This window comes from Seriola lalandi, unplaced genomic scaffold (assembly GCF_002814215.2).
Source record: "Seriola lalandi dorsalis isolate HSWRI2012SDOR001 ecotype SW California unplaced genomic scaffold, Sedor1 jcf7180002054971, whole genome shotgun sequence".
NCBI lineage: Eukaryota > Metazoa > Chordata > Actinopteri > Carangiformes > Carangidae > Seriola > Seriola lalandi.
In genome coordinates, this window is record NW_019525522.1 from 195,427 (window position 1) to 215,700 (window position 20,274).

The following is a 20,274-nucleotide window of genomic DNA, read 5'->3' on the forward strand; positions in this document are numbered from 1 at the left end:
CGTGTATATTTTTAATGTCAACAAATTCCATGAAAAGACCAATAGCACCAATCATTTGACCCTATTAACAAGTATTGTCTGTGTTATAAGTCTGATATACAGCAGCTCATTCCTCTGTGCCACAGAGCTGAGCTGCATGAACATAGGCTCTAAAAGCTGCAGCGCCCAGCTGTTGTAGGAAATTACATAGGCTTTGAAAAAGTAAACAGAACTATGTCTTTGTAAAGATTTATGTCTTCAGTAGGGATAAGTTGGCTTGCGGCTGAGTGCCACAGACAGACAGAGTGAGGGAGTTGGACTAACACACTGTTGGTTTTGGTCTTTTTGTTTCCATTAAGTAAAAATATAAGTGTGCAATGTCAGGGGCAAATGGAGAGAAGTTTTATGGAAGTCTGAACTGTGACAGTTCAGCATCAAACTTTACATTGCCAGAGAGTTTGCGGGGCTGAGAGGTTACTGCAGTGTTCAGAGATGTATACAGCCTTTAGCAAAGACATCACATTCTAGACTGTACTGGGGAGTGAACTCTGTCTGGACTCAGACATTTGAGTCTTCGACTTCTAAGTGTTCACAATGTAGCAATCAGGCCTTAATATCATCGCTGCCATCAGAGAGGACACACCACAGCAGCTGTTCCCAACCTTTTCCACCTCATGGCACACTTGAAAATCTCAAAAATGTAAGCAGCCCGGAGGTCAAATAATGTCTTCTCAGAGCACTTTTTATTTGAACGGTAATATTCAAACATTCAGGACTGAGCTGAAAGCAGGGGAAACATGCAGGAAGCTCAATCAATCACTTGTCGATTCGCCATCTGTCTCTTCACTCTCGTTTCTTTTCATTCTTCCTGTTGCTCTTCATTTAGATTCTCCAGTTTTTGCCATGGATGTAATTGGTAAGCGCGCAATCAGACTGAGATAGCAAACCAGTATCAATGTGGTCCGGCCAGCGACAACATAAAGGTTCCTCTCATTGGCTGATCACAGTGAGAGGCCTTAATACGAGAGAAAAAAACAAAAACCAACAATGAAAGGAGTTTTTAAAAATTTCTAATGTTTTTAAAGATCTTTTTTAAACATTTAAAAAATACTATTAATATTTTTATATGTATTTTTTTATAATTACATCTTTTCACCTAAAGTGTACTGTTTTGCACATGAGTTTTGTTGTAGCTGTGCAGCTACGTCTAAGGAAGAATCCAAAATAAGAAAAAACATAATTTTCAGTTGCATGTGACAAACATGAGACTGTCTGTTCTGAACTGTGAGACTGACACACAAACGTGTTTCATTTTACTTCACAGGTTAGTCGAAAAAAGCTGGCAACTTGTTTTACCTAATTTGCATGATATCATCACATATGTTAACATATACTGTAGTATATACTTAACTTATTAATCATACTTTATGTGAACCGCAGGGGCTTAAAAATACATCATAGATGGCAAAGTGAACATGTGGAGAGAACCCGAGCTCTGTGTGTTTTATATGAACCTTTCCAACACTTCCATGGTGATCCTTATGGGCTGGTGCATATGGATAGTTATGAGCAGTTTTATTTATTTCTTTCCTGGTTTTTGTCTACGCAGCAGGAAAAGAGGAAACACAGAGGCCCGAGCACCAGAATCACACCCAAGTCCAGAGAATTCATCGAAACAGATTCCTCCTCCTCCTCCTCAGAATGCCAGTCGGATACAGAGGAAGCCATCAAAATCCCCGCTCTGCCGCAGACGACACGCTCTGCGATTAACACACAGACTCTGTCCAACACGCACATACACACGCCTCTCCTCCCGTGCCTCGGCTCTGCCGGCAGTATGGGCAGTCTGGGAGCATTTGGAGGGAAAGGACTGCGAGTCAAAGATGGTAGCAATGTGACCACTAATGGTAGCAGCAGTAGTAATAGTAGCATCAGCAGCAGTAATAATGGCAGCAGTAATAGCTGTAACTCCCTAAGCATTAGCAACATAAGTGGTTCATTCGGTACTTCTGTTCCTGATCCTGGAGGGTTAGGAGGGCAGTGCAAGGACCTGGAGTCCATGTCCCCACCTTCCAACATGGGACACGAGGTGCCTCTCTCCCCCCTCAGGGAGTACCCGGAGATCCAGAGTCTGTGGGTGAAGATCGACCTGAGTTTGCTCAGCAGGGTGCCCGGCCAGGGTTTGGGGGAAAGATCCAGGGTGGGACTCGCAGAGAGGGACGGCAGTGAAGGGAGAGACACAGAGAGACCGGGCGAGAGGACAGGTGTGGCGGAGAGAGACCGACAGAAGCAGGAAGACAGGGAGTGGCCTGGGCTGAGAGAAAGACAGAAGTTAACTAAAGGGGAGAGACAGGAGGAAGAAAATGAGCGATTAGTGCAGGACAGAGAGAGGCAAGGTGACAGAGACAGATTAACGGAGAGAGAGAGGCAGTCGGATAGAGAGGACAGAGACAGATTCGGGCTCGGGGAGAGGGAAAGGACGACGGCGAGGGACAGAGAGAAGGTATGCTTAGGTCTGGGGGTCCTGGACAACCCCCCAGTGCAAGAGCAGAGTAATCCCAGACTGGCTGGGAGGACGGACAGAGGAGAGAATGGAGGGAAACACAGGAAACAAGCAGCTGCGAACATGATGGTCCCAACAGAGAAACACACCAGCAAGAACAAGAGGAAACACAAGGTGTGTTGTCTCTAACCCATCTGTTCTTTGTATATCCTGCTCTCTTTCACTCTGTCCGTCTCCAACTCCTGTGTTCTCTGTCTTCCCATATCCCCAGTCGGACCACACTGAGTCATCAGTCAACGGCAATAAGAAGCTGCGATTGGACAAGGACTGTCAGCTCCTCCCACCCTGCATCTCTCCAATACACAACCACAAGAACAGCTCCACAGAGTAAGTATTAAGAGTGTAGCCCCCCCAAAGGACTAAGCAGCAGGAGGAGGAGGAGGAGGAGGAGGAGGAGGAGGAGGAGTAGTACACAATACTGCAGTGAAGCGTCGGGGAAATCGTGAGGTTCTGGCAACAGTCGCTCAGAATGAACAAGACAGACTCACAGAGGATTACAGTCATTGAGAGGAGGCAGATACTGTATCAATACCAATCCACAAGCAGCAGCCTCAATATGCCAGAATGCAGTGCAGCATCAATATGTAGGGATACACAGTGGCTCATTAGGATATCTTGTCTAAAGCTGAATAAATGCATGAACATCCTCACTGTTCATGGTTAAAAGTCGGATTCATGGCTTCATTGTGCACAAAAGGAACATCTCTATCACATCAGTTACTCAGTGGGTTTATCAGAGTATCTTAACAATGGATCATCAGTCACCTTCCCTGTTCTTCCCCTCAATTCACTCAATGAATATCACAACCTCGTGTAACAAACACTAGTAGATCAATCAGACGAGTTTACTGGAGACAGAGTATTTTTAGCGAGGTTTAAAATTTTTAATGTGGTGATGAAGTCATTAGAAAGGGGAGTTCAATTCACACTGTGACACAGGGATGACAAACTGTGAATTTCAGCTTTCCGTGTGAATTATTAAAAACAGACTAAGCTGGCTGTTGCTATAAATAAGCCTCAACTTGACAGCCACAGAGGAAATATTTTTACAGCATCTTTGTGTTATGATAGAGAAAACAGCAGGGAGGAAGGTGGAAGGGAGTGTGTGTGTGTGTGTGTGGGGGGGGGGGGGGGGGGGGGGGGGGTTGACCCGGAGCTGAACCCGTGACATTGTGTGGCAGACGTCTCAGTCTGCCAGAGTGCCACCACAGTGTCTGTTTATCACCCAGGAGGGTTTTTTATGGAAGCTGTAAACTGGACGATGAGATCATCCAGCTCAGATTCATTTAGTAATTTCTAACCTGCGCCTTTTGACAGTTATTGTTATCCTGTTTCAATCAGTTAGGTCAGATTTTGTGTTTTTTTCCATTTTGTGTTTCTTTCCCTGTAAAGCGGCCTTGGGTGCTATAAAAATCCAAGTTATTATTTTGACAACACTCAATAAGAAAAGATTTATTTTAATGATTGAAGCACAATGATGAGGGAAGTTTTGTTTTACCCTTGTGATGCCCTCTTTTGTTGAGCTTTTGAAAATGGAGAAATGTGGTGGCTTGAAATCTCAATGAAACAATCTTAAAGGAGCTGTTTGTGCTAAACGCCATATGAAGACTTTTTCCATGGAAGCGGAGAACCAGCTGTTTTCTGACAAACAACCAGCCACGCTCCCGTTCACACCTACAGGAGATTCGGAGTCAGCACCTAACCTGCATGTCTTCGGACTGTGTGAGGAAGCCCATGCACCAGGAGTACATGCAAACTCCACACAGAAAGGCCCCAGACGGTCGACGGGTTCAAACCCAGAACCGTCTTGCTGTGAGGCGACAGTGCTAACCACTACTCCACCATGCCGCCCAGTAAATAAAACATAAAATAAAAAAATTCTCCTTTTTGGTTTTCTCAGAGGAGAATACAGGACATGTGATTTACTGAGCAGATATGAGCTGTAGCAGACAAAAAATAATTTAATTTGGACTTTAAAAGCCTGAAATTTTCTCACTTGGCCCAGTAACGGTTGAGTCATTGCAAATGTATGACAGAGTTATATTTGGCAGATGCACTGTGGTCATTTTGTGCTATGGGGATGTAAATTTCTTAACTTATTATCCCTTTAAAAGAACTATGAGAGCTCTCATACTTTCTTGCACACACGCACATGCACACACACACACACACACACACACACGCACGCACACACACACACACACACACACACACACTGGCATCCACTTAAGGATAGACACACACAAACGCATGCAAATGAGTATAGTCATACACACAAACACACACCAGCACACATCAATTATGCTGTACACAGACAAGAGAGCCCACGCACACACTCGCATATTCGCACACGCACACAAACACACACACTCACACAACTAATTAGTCTTTGTCTCCCTGGTTTTGTATATTATCACTAATGTCGGGGCCCGGGGCGGTGTTCTGCGAGCTCAGCAACTTTTCTCACTGCATCAAACCCCCAGAGTTTCCAGGCAGAGGAAACACATAAAAATATTATCTGTTGTGTTGCAAACAATATGAGTCACAAGAGCCACAATAAGGCAGCTGAGGGAATAATCGCCGATGCTCGAGCAGGGAAGACAGAATTACAACAGTTTTAGAAAGAAAATATCATTCAGCAACTGCAAATGAAATGGCAACAACATAGTTAGACAATGTTAGCGCAGCTTATAGAGGTAGGCTCTTGCATGCTGAGTGTTTGTGTTGTTAGAATGTACTTATTTTTGTTTCCCCCCCCCCCCATCAGATGTTTGGAGGTACAAAAGGAGCCATAGATGAAAAAAATGAACAGAAAGAAGGAATAATAATAATAGATTTTAAGGATTTTTAGTCTCAAGAAGGAAATTCAAGAAAAAGTCCCAGCAGCAGCTCACGGGAAGGGGGGGGGCTAGGTGGAGTTGGAGTTGGATGGAGGGTAAGGAGCCAGGGCAGTTTGGAGGATCTGTGTGGGGGGCAGCTTGTTTGGATGGTGGTTGAGGCGAGTTTGAAAAATGGAAGCCAACAGACACACAGCCGGACACTTGGTCTGGGAAGCAATGGGAAAATAATTTCAGGAGGACTGGAATTCTTCCAGAACCTCTGACCCCCACAAAGTGCTCTTCACAGGAATCACATTAACAAACACACACACGATGTTTGAGGTTAGTGCAGTGATTGTTAGAGAGTGAAAACATTTACAATCTGATTACACCAGAATCTCTAAAGCACATGTATTGCTTTCAGCTGAGAGGGACGAGGTAGCACTGTGGGGGAATAAGTAATAAAATGAATATAATGGCTTTGGGAGTTGCTGCAGTCCTCTGACAATGTTTTATCAGTCATGATTGATAATTTGTTACTTATCACTTGTTATGATTATTTCGATTATTTCTCTGTGTTGTCAGGATTATTTATGGTCCTATGTCATACTCTTAAGAGCACATGACAGATTTTAAAAGGGAAAATGTCAAATAAATAACGTTTCTTGTGGATTAACTAATGTACATATGACCTGAAAAACAACCACTGATGGGAACTGCAGTGCTGTCAATGCAATGATCGGTCTCAGCTGAAACAAGAGAGCAAATCATATTTAAGAAATGTGCACAAGTCACATAGATAATAAGAGTAAAGGTGCTAAACATATAGTAAAAAGTTCATGTTCAGTACCATTATAGTGAATGAAGAAATCATGTTTGTGTCTCTGTGTGTGTGTTCAGCAGCTCTCTGAACAGGAAGCAGTCTCGACGGCGCAACGAGAAGCTGCTTCCTCCCCTCCTGTCCCCGCTCTCTGACGACCCCCCACGCAAACGAACCTGCGACGGCAGTTCCTCTCTCAGCCAGGAGGCCGGCGCCTCAGGGATTCTGGCCTGCTCCACTACATCCACCGCCTCTTCCTCCTCCTCCTCCTCCTCCTCCTCCTCTCACAGACACAGGAGAGGTGAAGGCAAGGTGTCGTCACATGCGAGAAACGTGAGCGTGAGTGTCTTTTGCATTTTGTGAGCTCACTTGTTCTGATCTAAACAATAAACAAGTGTTGGCACGAGAGGCCTGCTGGTCCACTGTCATGTCTCCCAGGTAGATGGTTTGCTCTGGTGAATAAACTAACTTTGAGTGATCGTCAGCTCTCGGTGTTATCTTCTTGAGTCGCTCGCCTGACGGTGTTCCAGAAATAACTGTGGAGTTAATGATGTACTGTTCTTAAAACGTATGAATCTACAGCCTGACACGCATCTCCACCAGTGTGAGTCATGCTTCCTTACCTGCAATTTGTCTGAGTTTCAGGAGCCAGAGTCTCTAAAATATCTGAGAGTGCTTTGTGTACAGGAGGAGGTGATGCATCAAACGCAGCAGGACAGATACATAAAGCAGAGCTTCCAATAAACCGTTCAACTATATATGACAGAGCCATCCATCTTTACATACTGTGTTACTGCGTTATAATTTTTATTGCAGTGATTCTCATCATCATTATCTTTATTATCATAATGTGTGTAGCTTATACAGCATTATACTTTCACTGCACTAACACCTACAGCTCATTTTTGCATTTACATATTATGTTATTATTGGTATTAGCTCGTGTTCTTTTTATCTCAATGTCCTGTGCAACTCTGCGTGCCTCTGCAAACTGCCCCTCAGGGTTACCCCTGATAAAGTGTTCTGAACTGAATGAAATTGAATTGAATTGAACCTAGTCAATTACTAAATGTAGAAGCAAGTATTGATGAAATCAACATTGCTATGTATAAATTAATGGTAAATTATTTACCTTTAAAATCTCGGAAGTTTTTCTCCCTCCACAGGAAAGTAAACTGCACATATTGTCATGCACAGATTTACAAAGTGAAAGAAGAACGTACATATGGCGCATGTGACTTTAGGCCTAAAGGACAAAACACGTGTGCCAGATGGATTTTTAAAGCCAGTTTCAGCACGTCAGAACACTGACTCCTGTAACTCAGCAGCAGAGAGGACGCATCACTGTGAGTGCGAGGCCAACAATGACGTCGAAGTAGCTGCTTGTTGAAAGCTGCACACTGTAACACTCATTGATACTCTTGTAACCACAGATTTCAATGCCATCCCTACAACAGGAAATGGAGCCCCACGGCGAGAAGCCCTGTGGAGATGGCTACCATGCCAACGGACAGTCAGACTCCGAGGTGTGGTCGGAACCACTGATGGAACCTGCAGAACCTCGCAGGCCAAGGCTGTCGTTCAGTGACACGTATGTATGAACCCGACACGCCATTGTAAAGACGTCATCACCACATTAATACTGTTGATGCCACTTTAGTTCACTGCGACGGGTTCCTGATGCTCGATCTCCCCATGACGTCTGTTCAGCAACATTATTTATAGACATGTTTTTTTTTCCTTTTCATCACTGTTGTTCAGAAGACCCTCCAGTCTCAATGTAATTACCTCACTTCTTTTATGATTCCCACATTCCCTTTGTCACGCGACGGCAGGTGTTTCCTCTTCACGCGGAAGGGTGTTTACTCCGCTGTTTTGTTTTTTTCATCTAAATATTTGCCAGAGTTTTCTTTACTCAACATTAATGTAATTACCGTAAACTCGTTTCCTGCATTGTATTTTACATTGAGGCCCAACAGGCTGAATTCGACACATGTGTTGCTTTACGGCACAAAGGGAGTTTGTTTTATGGCACAAAACGTTGCTCTTCCAGTGAGAACACTTCAGAGTTTCTGGCACACGAGGGAAGTGAGTGAAAGGCTCAACAGCTCTAGTACTGGCAATACCACTGGAACGAGAGAGTGGCTGCTAATTATCTCCACCATGACCCAATCCAAAATCCAGTCGACCCCGACCGACCCTAATAGAGAGAGAACAGCAACACTGGCAGCTGCATGATGATCCACCAATTAGCCAGCGGCCGCAGTCAGAAGGAATAACAATACATGTCATTTCCCCCTGAACTTTACAAGGCACTCTTGTCTGCCACCAGACCTCTGCAGCTGATCCAAAATGCTGCTGCACGTCTGGTGTTCAGCGTCCCCAGCTTCTTCCACACTACTCCTGTTCTCCATTTACTGCATCGGCTCCCTGCGCGAGCCAGATGGAGGCTCTGGTGCTGGCCCACAGCGCAGTAAAAGACTCTGAACATGCTTTTAGTTGTATTTTTTAAGAAGGATTCTACCTCTTTTTCTTTGTAGTTGCTTTGCACAAAGCTTCTGAAAATAATGTAATATAACACTCTCTATCTCAAAACCAAATTTTTTTCCTGCTATGATAATGACACATCATATGATAAGAGGTGATAGAGTCTGTTCAGATCCACTAAGGTGTTAGATGCGCTGACGCACGGAGCTGAGACCTGATCCGACCTGATCACCCTGAAAATAATTTAGACCCATACACAACTCGGGGGTCTCAGATAGTAGGAACCACTTGAAGACCTCTGTGTCTCTTTCTCTGCTTGTCTTTGATATAATTCATCTAATTTTAGGGATGATACCTCTTCACACAGTGTTTTAATAGCTAACAGTGGCCTATTAGTGTATTGTAGCAGGTGGAAATAGCTGTAACCACCTCACCGCTGGTCTGGTTGTGTTGAATCCTGAAAAGATGATGCATCTTGTTACTTATTTGTCCCAAAGGGTGTCTGCATTATTCATGAAACAACATGTTTTGTTGCTGTGCTAAGGTTACATTAAGCCTGAGGTGTGTATACCTAAATAGGCTAATGTATATAACACACTCCAAGCAACTTGTAGGCATGTGATTATGTAAACCAATAACATGCAGGGGTTTTGTTAAATGACGTGTTGGTGCAAACATGCAACATTATGTTCTTTTTGCTTTTTTGTTTTGTTTTTTCACTGTGCTGTTTCCAGAGTCCACAGTGCAGACTACTACATGCAGGAAGCCAAGAGACTCAAGCACAAAGCTGATGCTTTGGTAAGTCTTTCTATAATCACTAAGTAAGACACACACACACATTTATACCTCCGTGCTCGAGCCCCTACAAGAGGCTAAGAGAAGACAGATGGTTAGATACACAGATATAGCAAGAAAATGATTATAAACACACAATGTTAACTTCTACAGTCTAGACTGTAATTATGTGTGTGCCTGTTCAGACGTGTGTGTCATTGCTCATGTGTGCACAGTCAGTCTCTGTAGAATGAAAATCTATTTCATATCAGGGACTGTACTGTATAATTTGGGTTATTTATTGCACAATTTGTCTCTGAGGGAACATTGCATTCAAGGACTGATGATGTCTGCGAGATTATACAATATCAAAGGAATTATCTGATTCCCCCCCCCCGAACAATGAAATGAGATTTATTTAACTTGTTATTTATCTTATGTTTACGCATTGTTTCCTCAGATTTATCTGGGGATTTGCATTTTAGCGGGGGATTATTCAAAGAGAAGACTGTGCGTCTGCCACGATGCTCTTAAGATATTCCTCATTCCATCTCTGTCTTATTCACATCCTCTCCCTCTCTCTCTTTCTCTCTCTCTCTCTCTCTCTCTCTCTCCCTCTCTATCCTCTGTTACATTCCTCTGAATTTCATCTTTGTCTCTGTCACTCTGTGTCTGTCTTTCTTTCTTTCTTCTTTCACCTTCACTATTTGTAGATGGACAAATTTGGTAAAGCGGTGAACTACGCAGACGGTGCGCTCTCCTTCATAGAGTGTGGAAATGCTATGGAGCGAGATCCACTAGAGGCCAAGTCACCGTACACCATGTACTCCGAGACTGTGGAGCTAATCAGGTATGCTGGACATTATCAAGTGAAATGAATGGGAGGAAGTAAGTAAACTCTTTATGAGCCCCAGTTTCTTTTTCAAAGTAACCTCCTCTTAGTCAGTGCATAGTTTAACAGGCAAAAAAATCAGGAAACTGGCAAATGTGTCTTTCTGTATTAAAATAAGCATTAAATTCAACAAAAGTGGAGAGTGAGGTTAAATGAATATTTAAGGAGGTTTAAACTGAAACTGAAAACTAATCCTCTGTAGCGCTAACCATTGTTAAGTCACTAAACTTCGAGTCAGAGTCGAGTCTCAAGTCAACAAGTGCTCAAGTCTGACTCCAAGTCTTTGTCAAGTTTTCATTACATGAGTGGGAGTTGTGCTGTTCAACACAAATTAACCAGCTGTCACCGTTTCAGAGGGAGTTTATTTACTGTGGGACACAGTAAAGTGCTGCAGGAATGAGTCCTAAAACCTGGAAATGTGTTTCCTTTTAACACTTCTGCTTCCCTCCTCCCAAAGTCTATGGGTTTTTTGAACATCTTTTTGGTCAGATGACTGGAATAAGGTCTGTGGTTAACACAAGCTCAGAAAATACCTGAGTAAATATCCCAGTTTTTACATCTGTTAAAAAGGCTGGGTGCTAACAAGTGGCTAAATGAGACTACAGAGGTCGTCAGGGATGTTAAACATCATCACGCCGAGCACGAGAAGCGAATTACTCACCAGTCCAACCTTTACAGCCTCGTTGTTTGTACTTGTGCTTTTGCAAACTATAACTAACTCTGTAAGAGGAAATGCTTCTGTAGAAGAGGTAAGAGCTCAATCAAACTACAAGTTGAAGTTTAGTGTTAGTGAAAGTGAAGTGTGTGTGGTTTGTTCATAATATCACCTTTTTACCTCTGGCGACTGTATTTAGGCTTCAAAAATCATAAACGTGGTTCATTTGTGAAGATTATCTTGCTGAACAAAGCATGTAGGTATCATAGATGTTTGTTTGTCACAGATCTTATTTTCTGCAATAATCCAAAAAGTCATGTAAAAATCCCATTGACTTTATGTCGACAGAACCAGGGTGACACTAGCATCTGTGTTGGCCTACAAAAATATGTCTCCCCTGCAGAACTCTACAGCCAAAAAAAATGCACACACTCGCACTGAAACTGACAAAAAGTCTCCAAATCCAAATACAGTCGATGCTCGAGTTCGAGTCAGCAGTGTTCAAGTCCAAGTCGAGTCACCAGTCCTGAAAATCAGGACTTGAGTCGGACCCGTGTCTGAGTCCTGGATTCCAGTACTTTAACACTGGTATACACGCTACTCAACTATGTAACTGTTATATACTGCGTTTACTATAGTAGCGTACATGCTGTATTTATTCTGCATAAACTACACTGGTATATTCTGTCCTTAAAACCCAGATAAATGGGTCTCTACTCCCTATAATTGCAACCAAATTATATTGTTTGAAGAAATGTGTTTCAGATGTAAATGTTACTGTTATCTGTTATTATCTGTTATCAGCCCGACCTTACTGACCTGTTGTAGATTTAGTCTAATAGCTTGAATAATGCTCTGCTGTTGCATATGGCCACCTCTGCCCGCAGTAGATGACAAATCAAAACTTGAGTGTTTGAATAAAAACTAACCCCTAATTAGCATTAAGCCAGAGATATGTTCAGAAAACCACTGGACTCTCCGACATTTTTTTTTTTGCCTTTATTGTCTAAAGCCTCGCAGACATGCAGGGCTTTCTAATGAGAGCAATGTAACTAGTGTGTGAACAGGATGTCCGCTGCTTTCAGGGCTGCCAGTGTGTGAAGTCGCAAAGTGCAACTTAAAGACAGGAAGCTGAGAATAACAAATGACCGCCACCTCTGAAGGCAGACAGGTTGACAGCAGGGTGGTGTAGCGGGAGAGTCTTTTAACTGAAGGACTGTGGTTCAAGCTCTGCCTGTCTGCACTCATCCATCCTGCTGAAGTGTCCTTGAGCAAGACACTGAATCGTTACCACCTGCAGGGCTGCTGATCTGTGACTCTGACCTCTGACATCTGTGTAGGGAAAAGACAAGTGTTTTCCTACAGACAGCAGTAAAGGATAAAGGTTTAACTCCTCTCCTGTGATCCACCTGTCACTGCTGAATTTCATCTGGACTTATTAGCAATCAGAGAGGGTTTAACAGGTCACTGAGGTCACTGAGGTCACTGACCCTGCAGCTGGCTGCAGCTGACCCCACAGCTTTTTTCTTTTATTTCAAACATCTTTATTGAGCAATTTTCTTCTTAAATAAATGGCAATGAATCAGTTGCTGCTCGATTTGGCATCAATAAAATGAGATGATGTATTTTACAGGTATCCGCTTGACATTCAGTCAGTGCAAAAACATGAAAGAAAACAGAAGATTAAACAACAGAAACTGGGCAAAAGAGAAAAGTGTAAAAGAGAAAATGAAGAAGGAGAAAGGAGGGAAGAAAAAGAGAAGGCGGCAAGGAGTCTAGATAATCCTCCCTCGTCAATCACTCTGACAGACTCAGATGCCCTGTACATGTTCACTCACTCAGCCGCTCTTGCCTTTACATGATACAGTGAAAAATGACTTCGGTGTAGGATGTCGATTGTCACTTGTGATTTCAAGTTGCGAGATACTTAACGAGAGGCTGCCAAATTCTGTCTAACTGAGACAGTCTGTTTCTCAAAGCAACTCTCAAAATGTGTGGTGCTAATTAAGTCGTCCAACTACGTCCTAGTGGTTGGGTGGGTCATTTTCTTCCAGTGTACAAGGATTTTATTTTTTGCTGTGATGAGGGAATAGGAAAGAAAGAGTTTCTGAGAGGCAGTTAGATTGATCGTTGATTCAGATCAGCCAAACATGTCCCCACAGCATTTTTTTGAAGCATCTAATAAATAACCAAAGCAGAACTGTATCCCTCCACAGAGTCACATAAAGCCAACTTGCTTGCCTTGCCTGGGGGCACTTCAGCAGGGTTGATGCTGGCTGTCAACAAGCTGAAGGAATTAATTACTAACTGCCCCATCACTCTTATATTCTTTATGTTCAGAAAGAGCAGCAGCTCCGTCACTGATCTTAACCTTGATTTCCTTATTAAAATGAACCTTGAGTATATAGATGTATTCACGAGCATGAGAGAAGTAAAGTGTGTTTACGTCTGACTCATAAATCACTGGAAATGTCAGCAGATGAGTAATGAGCGTCTCTCCCAGGTATGCCATGAGGTTGAAGAACTTCACCAGCCATTCAGCTACTGTCGCTGAGAAGAAACTAGCTGTACTGTGGTATGTGATATGATTCTGTCTTTGTGTGTGTGCGTGTGTGTGTGTGTGTGTGTGTATAACATTATTCTATACTCTTTTATTTATACTATTATTATACTTTTTTATATTTGGTTATTCACATTAACCGTTATTGTCCTGGTGGTGTAGGTGGTGTAGGCTAGGGAGTTTTATTGCATGTCATACCACCTCTCCCCTTTCTCATTTCCTGTCATCCCTCTATATATCTCTCTCCCTCTCTCTCTCTCTCTCTCTCCATATATATATATATATTTATATATATATTCCTCAAAGTTTTCAAATGTAGACATTTTCAGCCTCTTGCTAAAACATTTTCGTATTCTTATCTGAAATCTCTCTTGTTATTCATGTGACTTTTACTCATACAAGAGTTCCAAGCCGGATTCACCAAACTCTCTTAACTGTTCAAATGTATCAGTTATCACATACCACCTGTTCATGTACACCACCAAATCACTATGTATGATATATACCTGTTCATTCACAAAAATGTTACCAAAGAGTGAAAGGAGAAAGTTGAGCTGTCATAAATCACGAAAATAAAACTGTTAATTTAGGTGTGTCAGTAGCTGTATTACAGGACCGGAAACAATTAGAAAATATTTATGAAGAGATTGGTTTGACATAAAGTTGGATGCTAAAAAAAGAATCTTCCTGTGGCAGAGCGGCCCCTGACTTTTTGGATAGTCTTGGTTATTATAGGCTTACAGCAAGTGATGGTAGGCGACGACCTGACAGCGATCAACATACAGACAGTGAGGCAGCTAACTGAATGAGAAATTCCAAATTCAATTAAATAAAGCCATTATGATTCTGAAGTCAAACAGGTGTTATTCCCCTGTGGAGACTGGAGTCTGTACATGACTTCTACAAAAGGTTCTGGACCACTTGAGGGTTTCATTCATACAACAAATTCTCTTAAATCACCTGTTCATACCACATAAAAACTAATCAGTTAATACGAGCAGTGCTCCATCTGAACACACAGCCTGTAAAATACAAATCATTTTTTCATCTGTAGAATTATTTAATTGTAGAATCAAGCTCCCTTAGACCGATAAAACCCCAAAACCTGTGTCTTTACTTTTTCCTTAATCAGAGTGATCCAAAAACATATTAGGGTGTTTTTTTTTTTTTTATATGAATTAGAAAAGATGTGTGTTTTTATATTTTCATGTAGTGATATTAAACATTTCTGAAGCTCCTCCTAATCCACCAGGACTTGGGGGGCGTGTTTGAAGTCCAGGTGCATTTTGTGTGGATGACATGAAAATAATATTGAGAATGGAGCTTTAAAGGGAATTTGTACAGAGGATTCATCTGCCTTCTAATGGTTTTGTTTCCATAGTAACCGCTGTCTGTCTCTGCTGTATCTGAGGATGTTCCATCTGAAGAAAGACCACGCTGTCAAGTACTCACGGTCGCTCATGGAATACTTCAAGGTAGCGTGCGCGCACATACACACACACACACACACACACACACACATTTGGACATGGACTTCATTTCCTTCCTCTCTCATGTTCTCCCTCTGTGGTTGAAAAACACGCAAAGCCAATTACAACCCTCAAATACATTTCATATTCATTTTCATGGTGCCTGTGCATTAATTTTGCATGACGTTATTAAAATCCATTCTTTCTCTTTGATATTAATGTATTAATTAGCTCCATCAATCATCACAGTGGATTGTTAGGGTTTAATGTGCTTGTTTTGATTAATTATGTTTAGTTTAATTAATTACTGAGGATGTCATTATCACAGTGCCACATTTGCATTGATGGGATTGGATTTCTGGGAAGCGACTGACTGGGGGTTTAGCTGTGTGCGCAGCCTGTGTACATACAGTATGTGTTGATAGAAAGAAAAGGAGTAACTGGAATGAACAGTTTATTTTAAAAGAAAAAGGGCACAAAAACAGTCTGTCACATACATATCCACACGACACATTAAAGTGGATTTTAAATGCCAGTCAATCAATAACATTATATCCGTCACATTAGCATTCATGTTTTAGCCATGTAGCTGAGGCTTTTGTCTATAGTAGTTTGTCACACATTGTGACACATTTCAATTCAAAATAAATGTATTTGTGGAATAGAACAAAAATATAGATGTTGATATTACTTATTGCATGATTTAAAAAAAACAATTGAAGGTATTTATAGTTATTGAGCTTTTATGTCTTGTGTCTTGGTAAATAGTTTATTCAGGAATGGAAATGTAGACTCTGATGGTTCTCAGAGCCAGAGATCACGACTCAGGAGGCAGATAAAAGTAGACAGTCTTTACTTAGAAAAAAAAACAAGGATATAAAAATTCAAACAGACAAAGAAAGTACAAAGGGTCACACTGAGGCAAATATCCAAAAAAAAACACAGGTCAAAAACACTATCAGGATCAAAACAGGCAGGCAAAGAACAGAAGCGCAGGAAAGCTTAAGCAGACCGCACAAAGACTAAATTTGGCAGAGAGCAAGTGCAAAGGGAACCAGTGCATCCGGAAAGTATTCACACCCCTTCACTTCCCCCACATTTTGTTAAGCTACAGCCTTATTCCAAAATGGATTAAATTCCTTTTTTTTCTCATCAATCTACACACAATACCCCATAATGACAAGCGAAAAGGGTTTTTTAGAAATCCTTGCAAATTTATTAAAAATAAAAAACTGAAATATCGCATGTACATAAGTGTTCACACCCTTTGCTATGACACTCAATAGTGAGCTTAGGTGCTTCCTGTTTCCACTGATCATCCTTGAGATGTTTCTACAACTTGATTGGAGTCCACCTGTAGTAAATTCAATTGATTGGACATGATTTGGAAAGGCACACACGTGTCCCACTGTTGACAGTGCATGTCAGAGCAGAAACCGAGCCATGAAGTCAAAGGAATTGTCTGTAGACCTCCGAGATAGGATTGTATCAATGCACAGATCTGGGGAAGGGTACAAAAAAATTTCTGCAGCATTGATGGTCCCAAAGAGGACAGTAGTCTCCATCATTCGTAAATGGAAGAAGTTTGGAACCACCAGGACTCTTCCTAGAGCTCGCCGCCCAGCCAAACTGAGCAGTGACCAAGAACCCGATGGTCACTCTGACAGAGCTCCAGCGTTCCTCTGTGGAGATGGGAGAAACTTCCAGAAGGACAACCGTCTCTGCAGCACTCCACCAATCAAGCCTTTATGGTAGGGAGTGGCCAGATGGAAGCCCCTACTCAGTAAAAGGGACATGACAGCCCGCTTGGAGTTTGCCAGAAGGCACCTAAAGGACTCTCAGACCGTGAGAAACAAGATTCTCTGGTCTGATGAAACCAAGATTGAACTCTTTGGTCTGAATGCCAAGCGTCACATCTGGAGGAAACCAGGAAGCTGGGAGACTAGTCAGGATCGAGGGAAAGATGAACGGAGCAAAGTACAGGGAGATCCTTGATGAACACCTGCTCCAGAGCGCTCAGGACCTCAGACTGGGGCGAAGGTTTACCTTCCAACAGGACAACGACCCTAAGCACACAGCCAAGACAACGAAGGAGTGGCTTCGGGATTGTCCTTGAGTGGCCCGGCCAGAGCCCAGACATGAACCCGATTGAACATCTCTGCAAAGACCTGAAAATAGCTGTGTAGTGACGCTCCCCATCTAACCTGACAGAGCTTGAGAGGATCTGCAGAGAAGACTGGGAGAAATACCCCAAGTACAGATGTGCCAAGCTTCATACCCAAAAAGACTTGAGGCTGTAAACGCTGCCAAAGGTGCCTCAACAAAGTACTGAGTAAAGGGTGTGAATACTTATGTACATGCGATATTTCAGTTTTTTATTTTTAATAAAAAACCTTTTTCTTTTCACTTTGTCATTATGGAGTATTGTTTGTAGATTGATGAGAAAAAAAAGGAAATTAATACATTTTGGAATTAAGCTGTAACATAACAAAATGTGGGGAAAGTGAAGGGGTGTGAATACTTTCCGGATGCACTGTATATACTGGGGAACGGTGAACAGGTGAGCAGGTGAGTGGGGGAGGAGGAGCGGGTCAGGTGATACTACAGGTGGAAGAGGCAGGGTCTGAAATGACAGCAACTCAAAACCATGACAGCAGACTTTGTAACATCTGTCCAGGGCGTATTTACAGCAATGTTCATTAATGTGTGTTGACCTTTTCAACCGATAAATAAATACGGACATTTCGTAAAATACACTTACTCATGTTATGAGAGTTAGAAAAGAAGTCTGACACCACTCCCGCAGTCATCCCTTAAATATGAAGCTACAGCTAGCAGGTCGTTAGCACAGCCTAGCATAAAAACTGGTAGCACGCTGAAACGGTTTGCCTGATTCTGTCTAAAGGTTAAAAAAAAATCTACAAAATCTGTAAAACCACAACTATTTTGTTCGGATGAAACAAATGAGATATAACATGATAATTACTGCGCTTTAGAGATGCCGGTTGGTAGACTTTGTGAAAATTTCAAATGTAAACTATGATTTTTGGTGCATGTTTTCATTTCTCTTTCTTCAATCTCCTGTTATTATGTCACTGGAGGCCATGAAATTATTTTGATAAATTTGTCTTTTTGTGACCCAGAATTCAGCCAAGAGTTCCCACCAAGCACCTTCTCCTTGGAGGACCAACGGGAAGTGAGTACACACACACAAACACACACACACACACACACAGTATCAACCCCCTTCATTCACACAGATAATTGAGAATTTATAATTCACTGGAGCTCTGCTGCAAAATACCATGCCGCCTCTGACAGCCACTTGCTCAAACAAACCCCTCAGGAAGCAAATAAAAGGATTGATTTGTTGTAGATGTGAGGAGGAGGAACACTGGAGGGGTGCTGAGAACAGGGTGAGAAGGAGTGATGGAGGGAGTGATGATAGATGGAGGAGGAGAGGCATGGAGGAGCTGTGGATGTGAAGCTAATGAGTTTGGACAGCTCTGACGCTGCACAACAGCAGGACTGGAGCACGGGAGTGTATCTGCATGGCTGTGTGTGTGTGTGTGTGTGTGTGTGTGTGTGTGTGTGTGTGTGTGTGTGTGTGTGTGTGTATAAGTGTGTGTGTGGTGTGTGTACAGCACTGAATAAGGCACAAGTCGTTGGGTCAGCGACGGTCAAGGCCACATCACAGACGTTACATCACTGCCAGAGCAACACACCCAGCTGTGCAAGGCAGGGGGGGCAGTTTGTACCGGCATGACTAATGACACTATACAGTGAATATCAGAGCCGCCACACACCCTCTCACATTCAACACTTTTTATTGCCCTAGGGCAATAAATAGTAATGGCTCTTTTGTTGTATTTGCTATAGTTTCCTGCAAAGTCAAAACCTAAATATAATACTGTTATTTTTTCAGAGTACTGTCCACCATTATTCATGTGCAGCATACTGTATCATTGGTAATTTAGTTATGATACATTGGCATGACCACTTAAGGATGTACCTCTCATGTACCTTTGCTGTTTTGAGCTCTACCACAAATTTAAAGCTGCACCATTCAACACATTTTTCTATTAACATTATGTATTTCCGCTCATTGTTTAACACTAGTTACTGTTCTTGTTCTCTGATCTCATTGATGTTGTTTTCAGTCACAGCTGATCCTGCTCTGATAAACACACTGTACACTGCCTGCCCCCCAGCACCAAACTGCAGGCCAAGTTAGCAACTAGCCGGGCAACACAAAAAGTCAGATCACCACAAACAAGACTCCAAAAGAATAATAATGTTGCTCTGTGTCTGCTGGATGCATATATTGGCAACTAACACATTCACCATAACAAGGGTTTAACAACTTTATAAGGATAATTAGTCAGTGTTGTGTTTACAGCCTGTTCCACTGGCCCCTGGTGGCCAGAAAAGTGATTAATGCAGCTTTAATACCACATTTTTTATGAAACTTGTTGCTTCCTGTCAAAAATATTGTTTGTAGTGTACTATATGTTTTAAGTATTTTGTTGCTTTCCATGTTGTACAGTACTTTCCTGAAGAGGATACATGTTTTGTTCCCATTAGCCTCTTGTCGCTCACCCTGACCCATTTCCAGTTCTCTATGTGCTGATAAAAATATTGCTTTTCCTATTTTGTGCTGTAAAGCAGCTTGACAATTATTCCACCCAAGCTACATGCAGTATCAAAAACCCGCAGAAGAGTCCTTAAGCTGGCAGCCTTTTTTCAAATGAAGACTGTATTCAGCAGACACATCTTTAATTCTGTTTGGAAAATGTGTAACTAAGCACCTGGCTGACAGACTTTCTTCTTTGTAGGTTATGGAGTAACTCAGAAGCCCCTCCAGCGCACAGAGGGGAGGCCTCTTTAGTTCCTGTAATGTGTCTAGACCTCACTGCCTCTCTCTGTGTCCCAGGGTCAATGGGACTCCATCGCCCCTCTCACTCAGCCCCTCCCCAGCCAGCAATGGAGGAGGAGGAGGAGCAGGAGGAGGAGGATCTGGAGGAGCCACAGGTTCATTGGGCAGTGTGGCTATTCCCCAACGGATTCACCACATGGCCGCCAGTCACGTTAACATCACCAACAACATCCTGCGGAGCTATGAACACTGGGAGACGGCTGACAGACTGGCCACTGATAGCCAAGGTAAGACTACAGACACATGACATGGATCAATGCCAGGGTAAAAATCATCCCTCTTTTGATCAGTATAGTCAAATAGAAGTCAATGAGTCTGAA

The 20,274-nt window shown here is 42.4% G+C and overlaps 1 protein-coding gene across 1 annotated transcript in view; it reads left to right on the top strand.

Moving 5' to 3' along the window:
* aff2 (AF4/FMR2 family, member 2) overlaps positions 1 to 20,274 on the top strand; it is a 155,527-nt gene that overhangs the window by 126,595 nt on the left and 8,658 nt on the right. The window contains exons 15-24 of the mRNA XM_087170998.1: positions 1,589 to 2,656; positions 2,754 to 2,869; positions 6,262 to 6,520; positions 7,615 to 7,772; positions 9,403 to 9,466; positions 10,156 to 10,292; positions 13,493 to 13,564; positions 14,931 to 15,024; positions 18,162 to 18,214; positions 19,952 to 20,181. Coding sequence (XP_087027124.1) covers positions 1,589 to 2,656; positions 2,754 to 2,869; positions 6,262 to 6,520; positions 7,615 to 7,772; positions 9,403 to 9,466; positions 10,156 to 10,292; positions 13,493 to 13,564; positions 14,931 to 15,024; positions 18,162 to 18,214; positions 19,952 to 20,181 — 2,251 coding nt within the window. The remainder of the gene's footprint in view (positions 1 to 1,588; positions 2,657 to 2,753; positions 2,870 to 6,261; positions 6,521 to 7,614; positions 7,773 to 9,402; positions 9,467 to 10,155; positions 10,293 to 13,492; positions 13,565 to 14,930; positions 15,025 to 18,161; positions 18,215 to 19,951; positions 20,182 to 20,274) is intronic.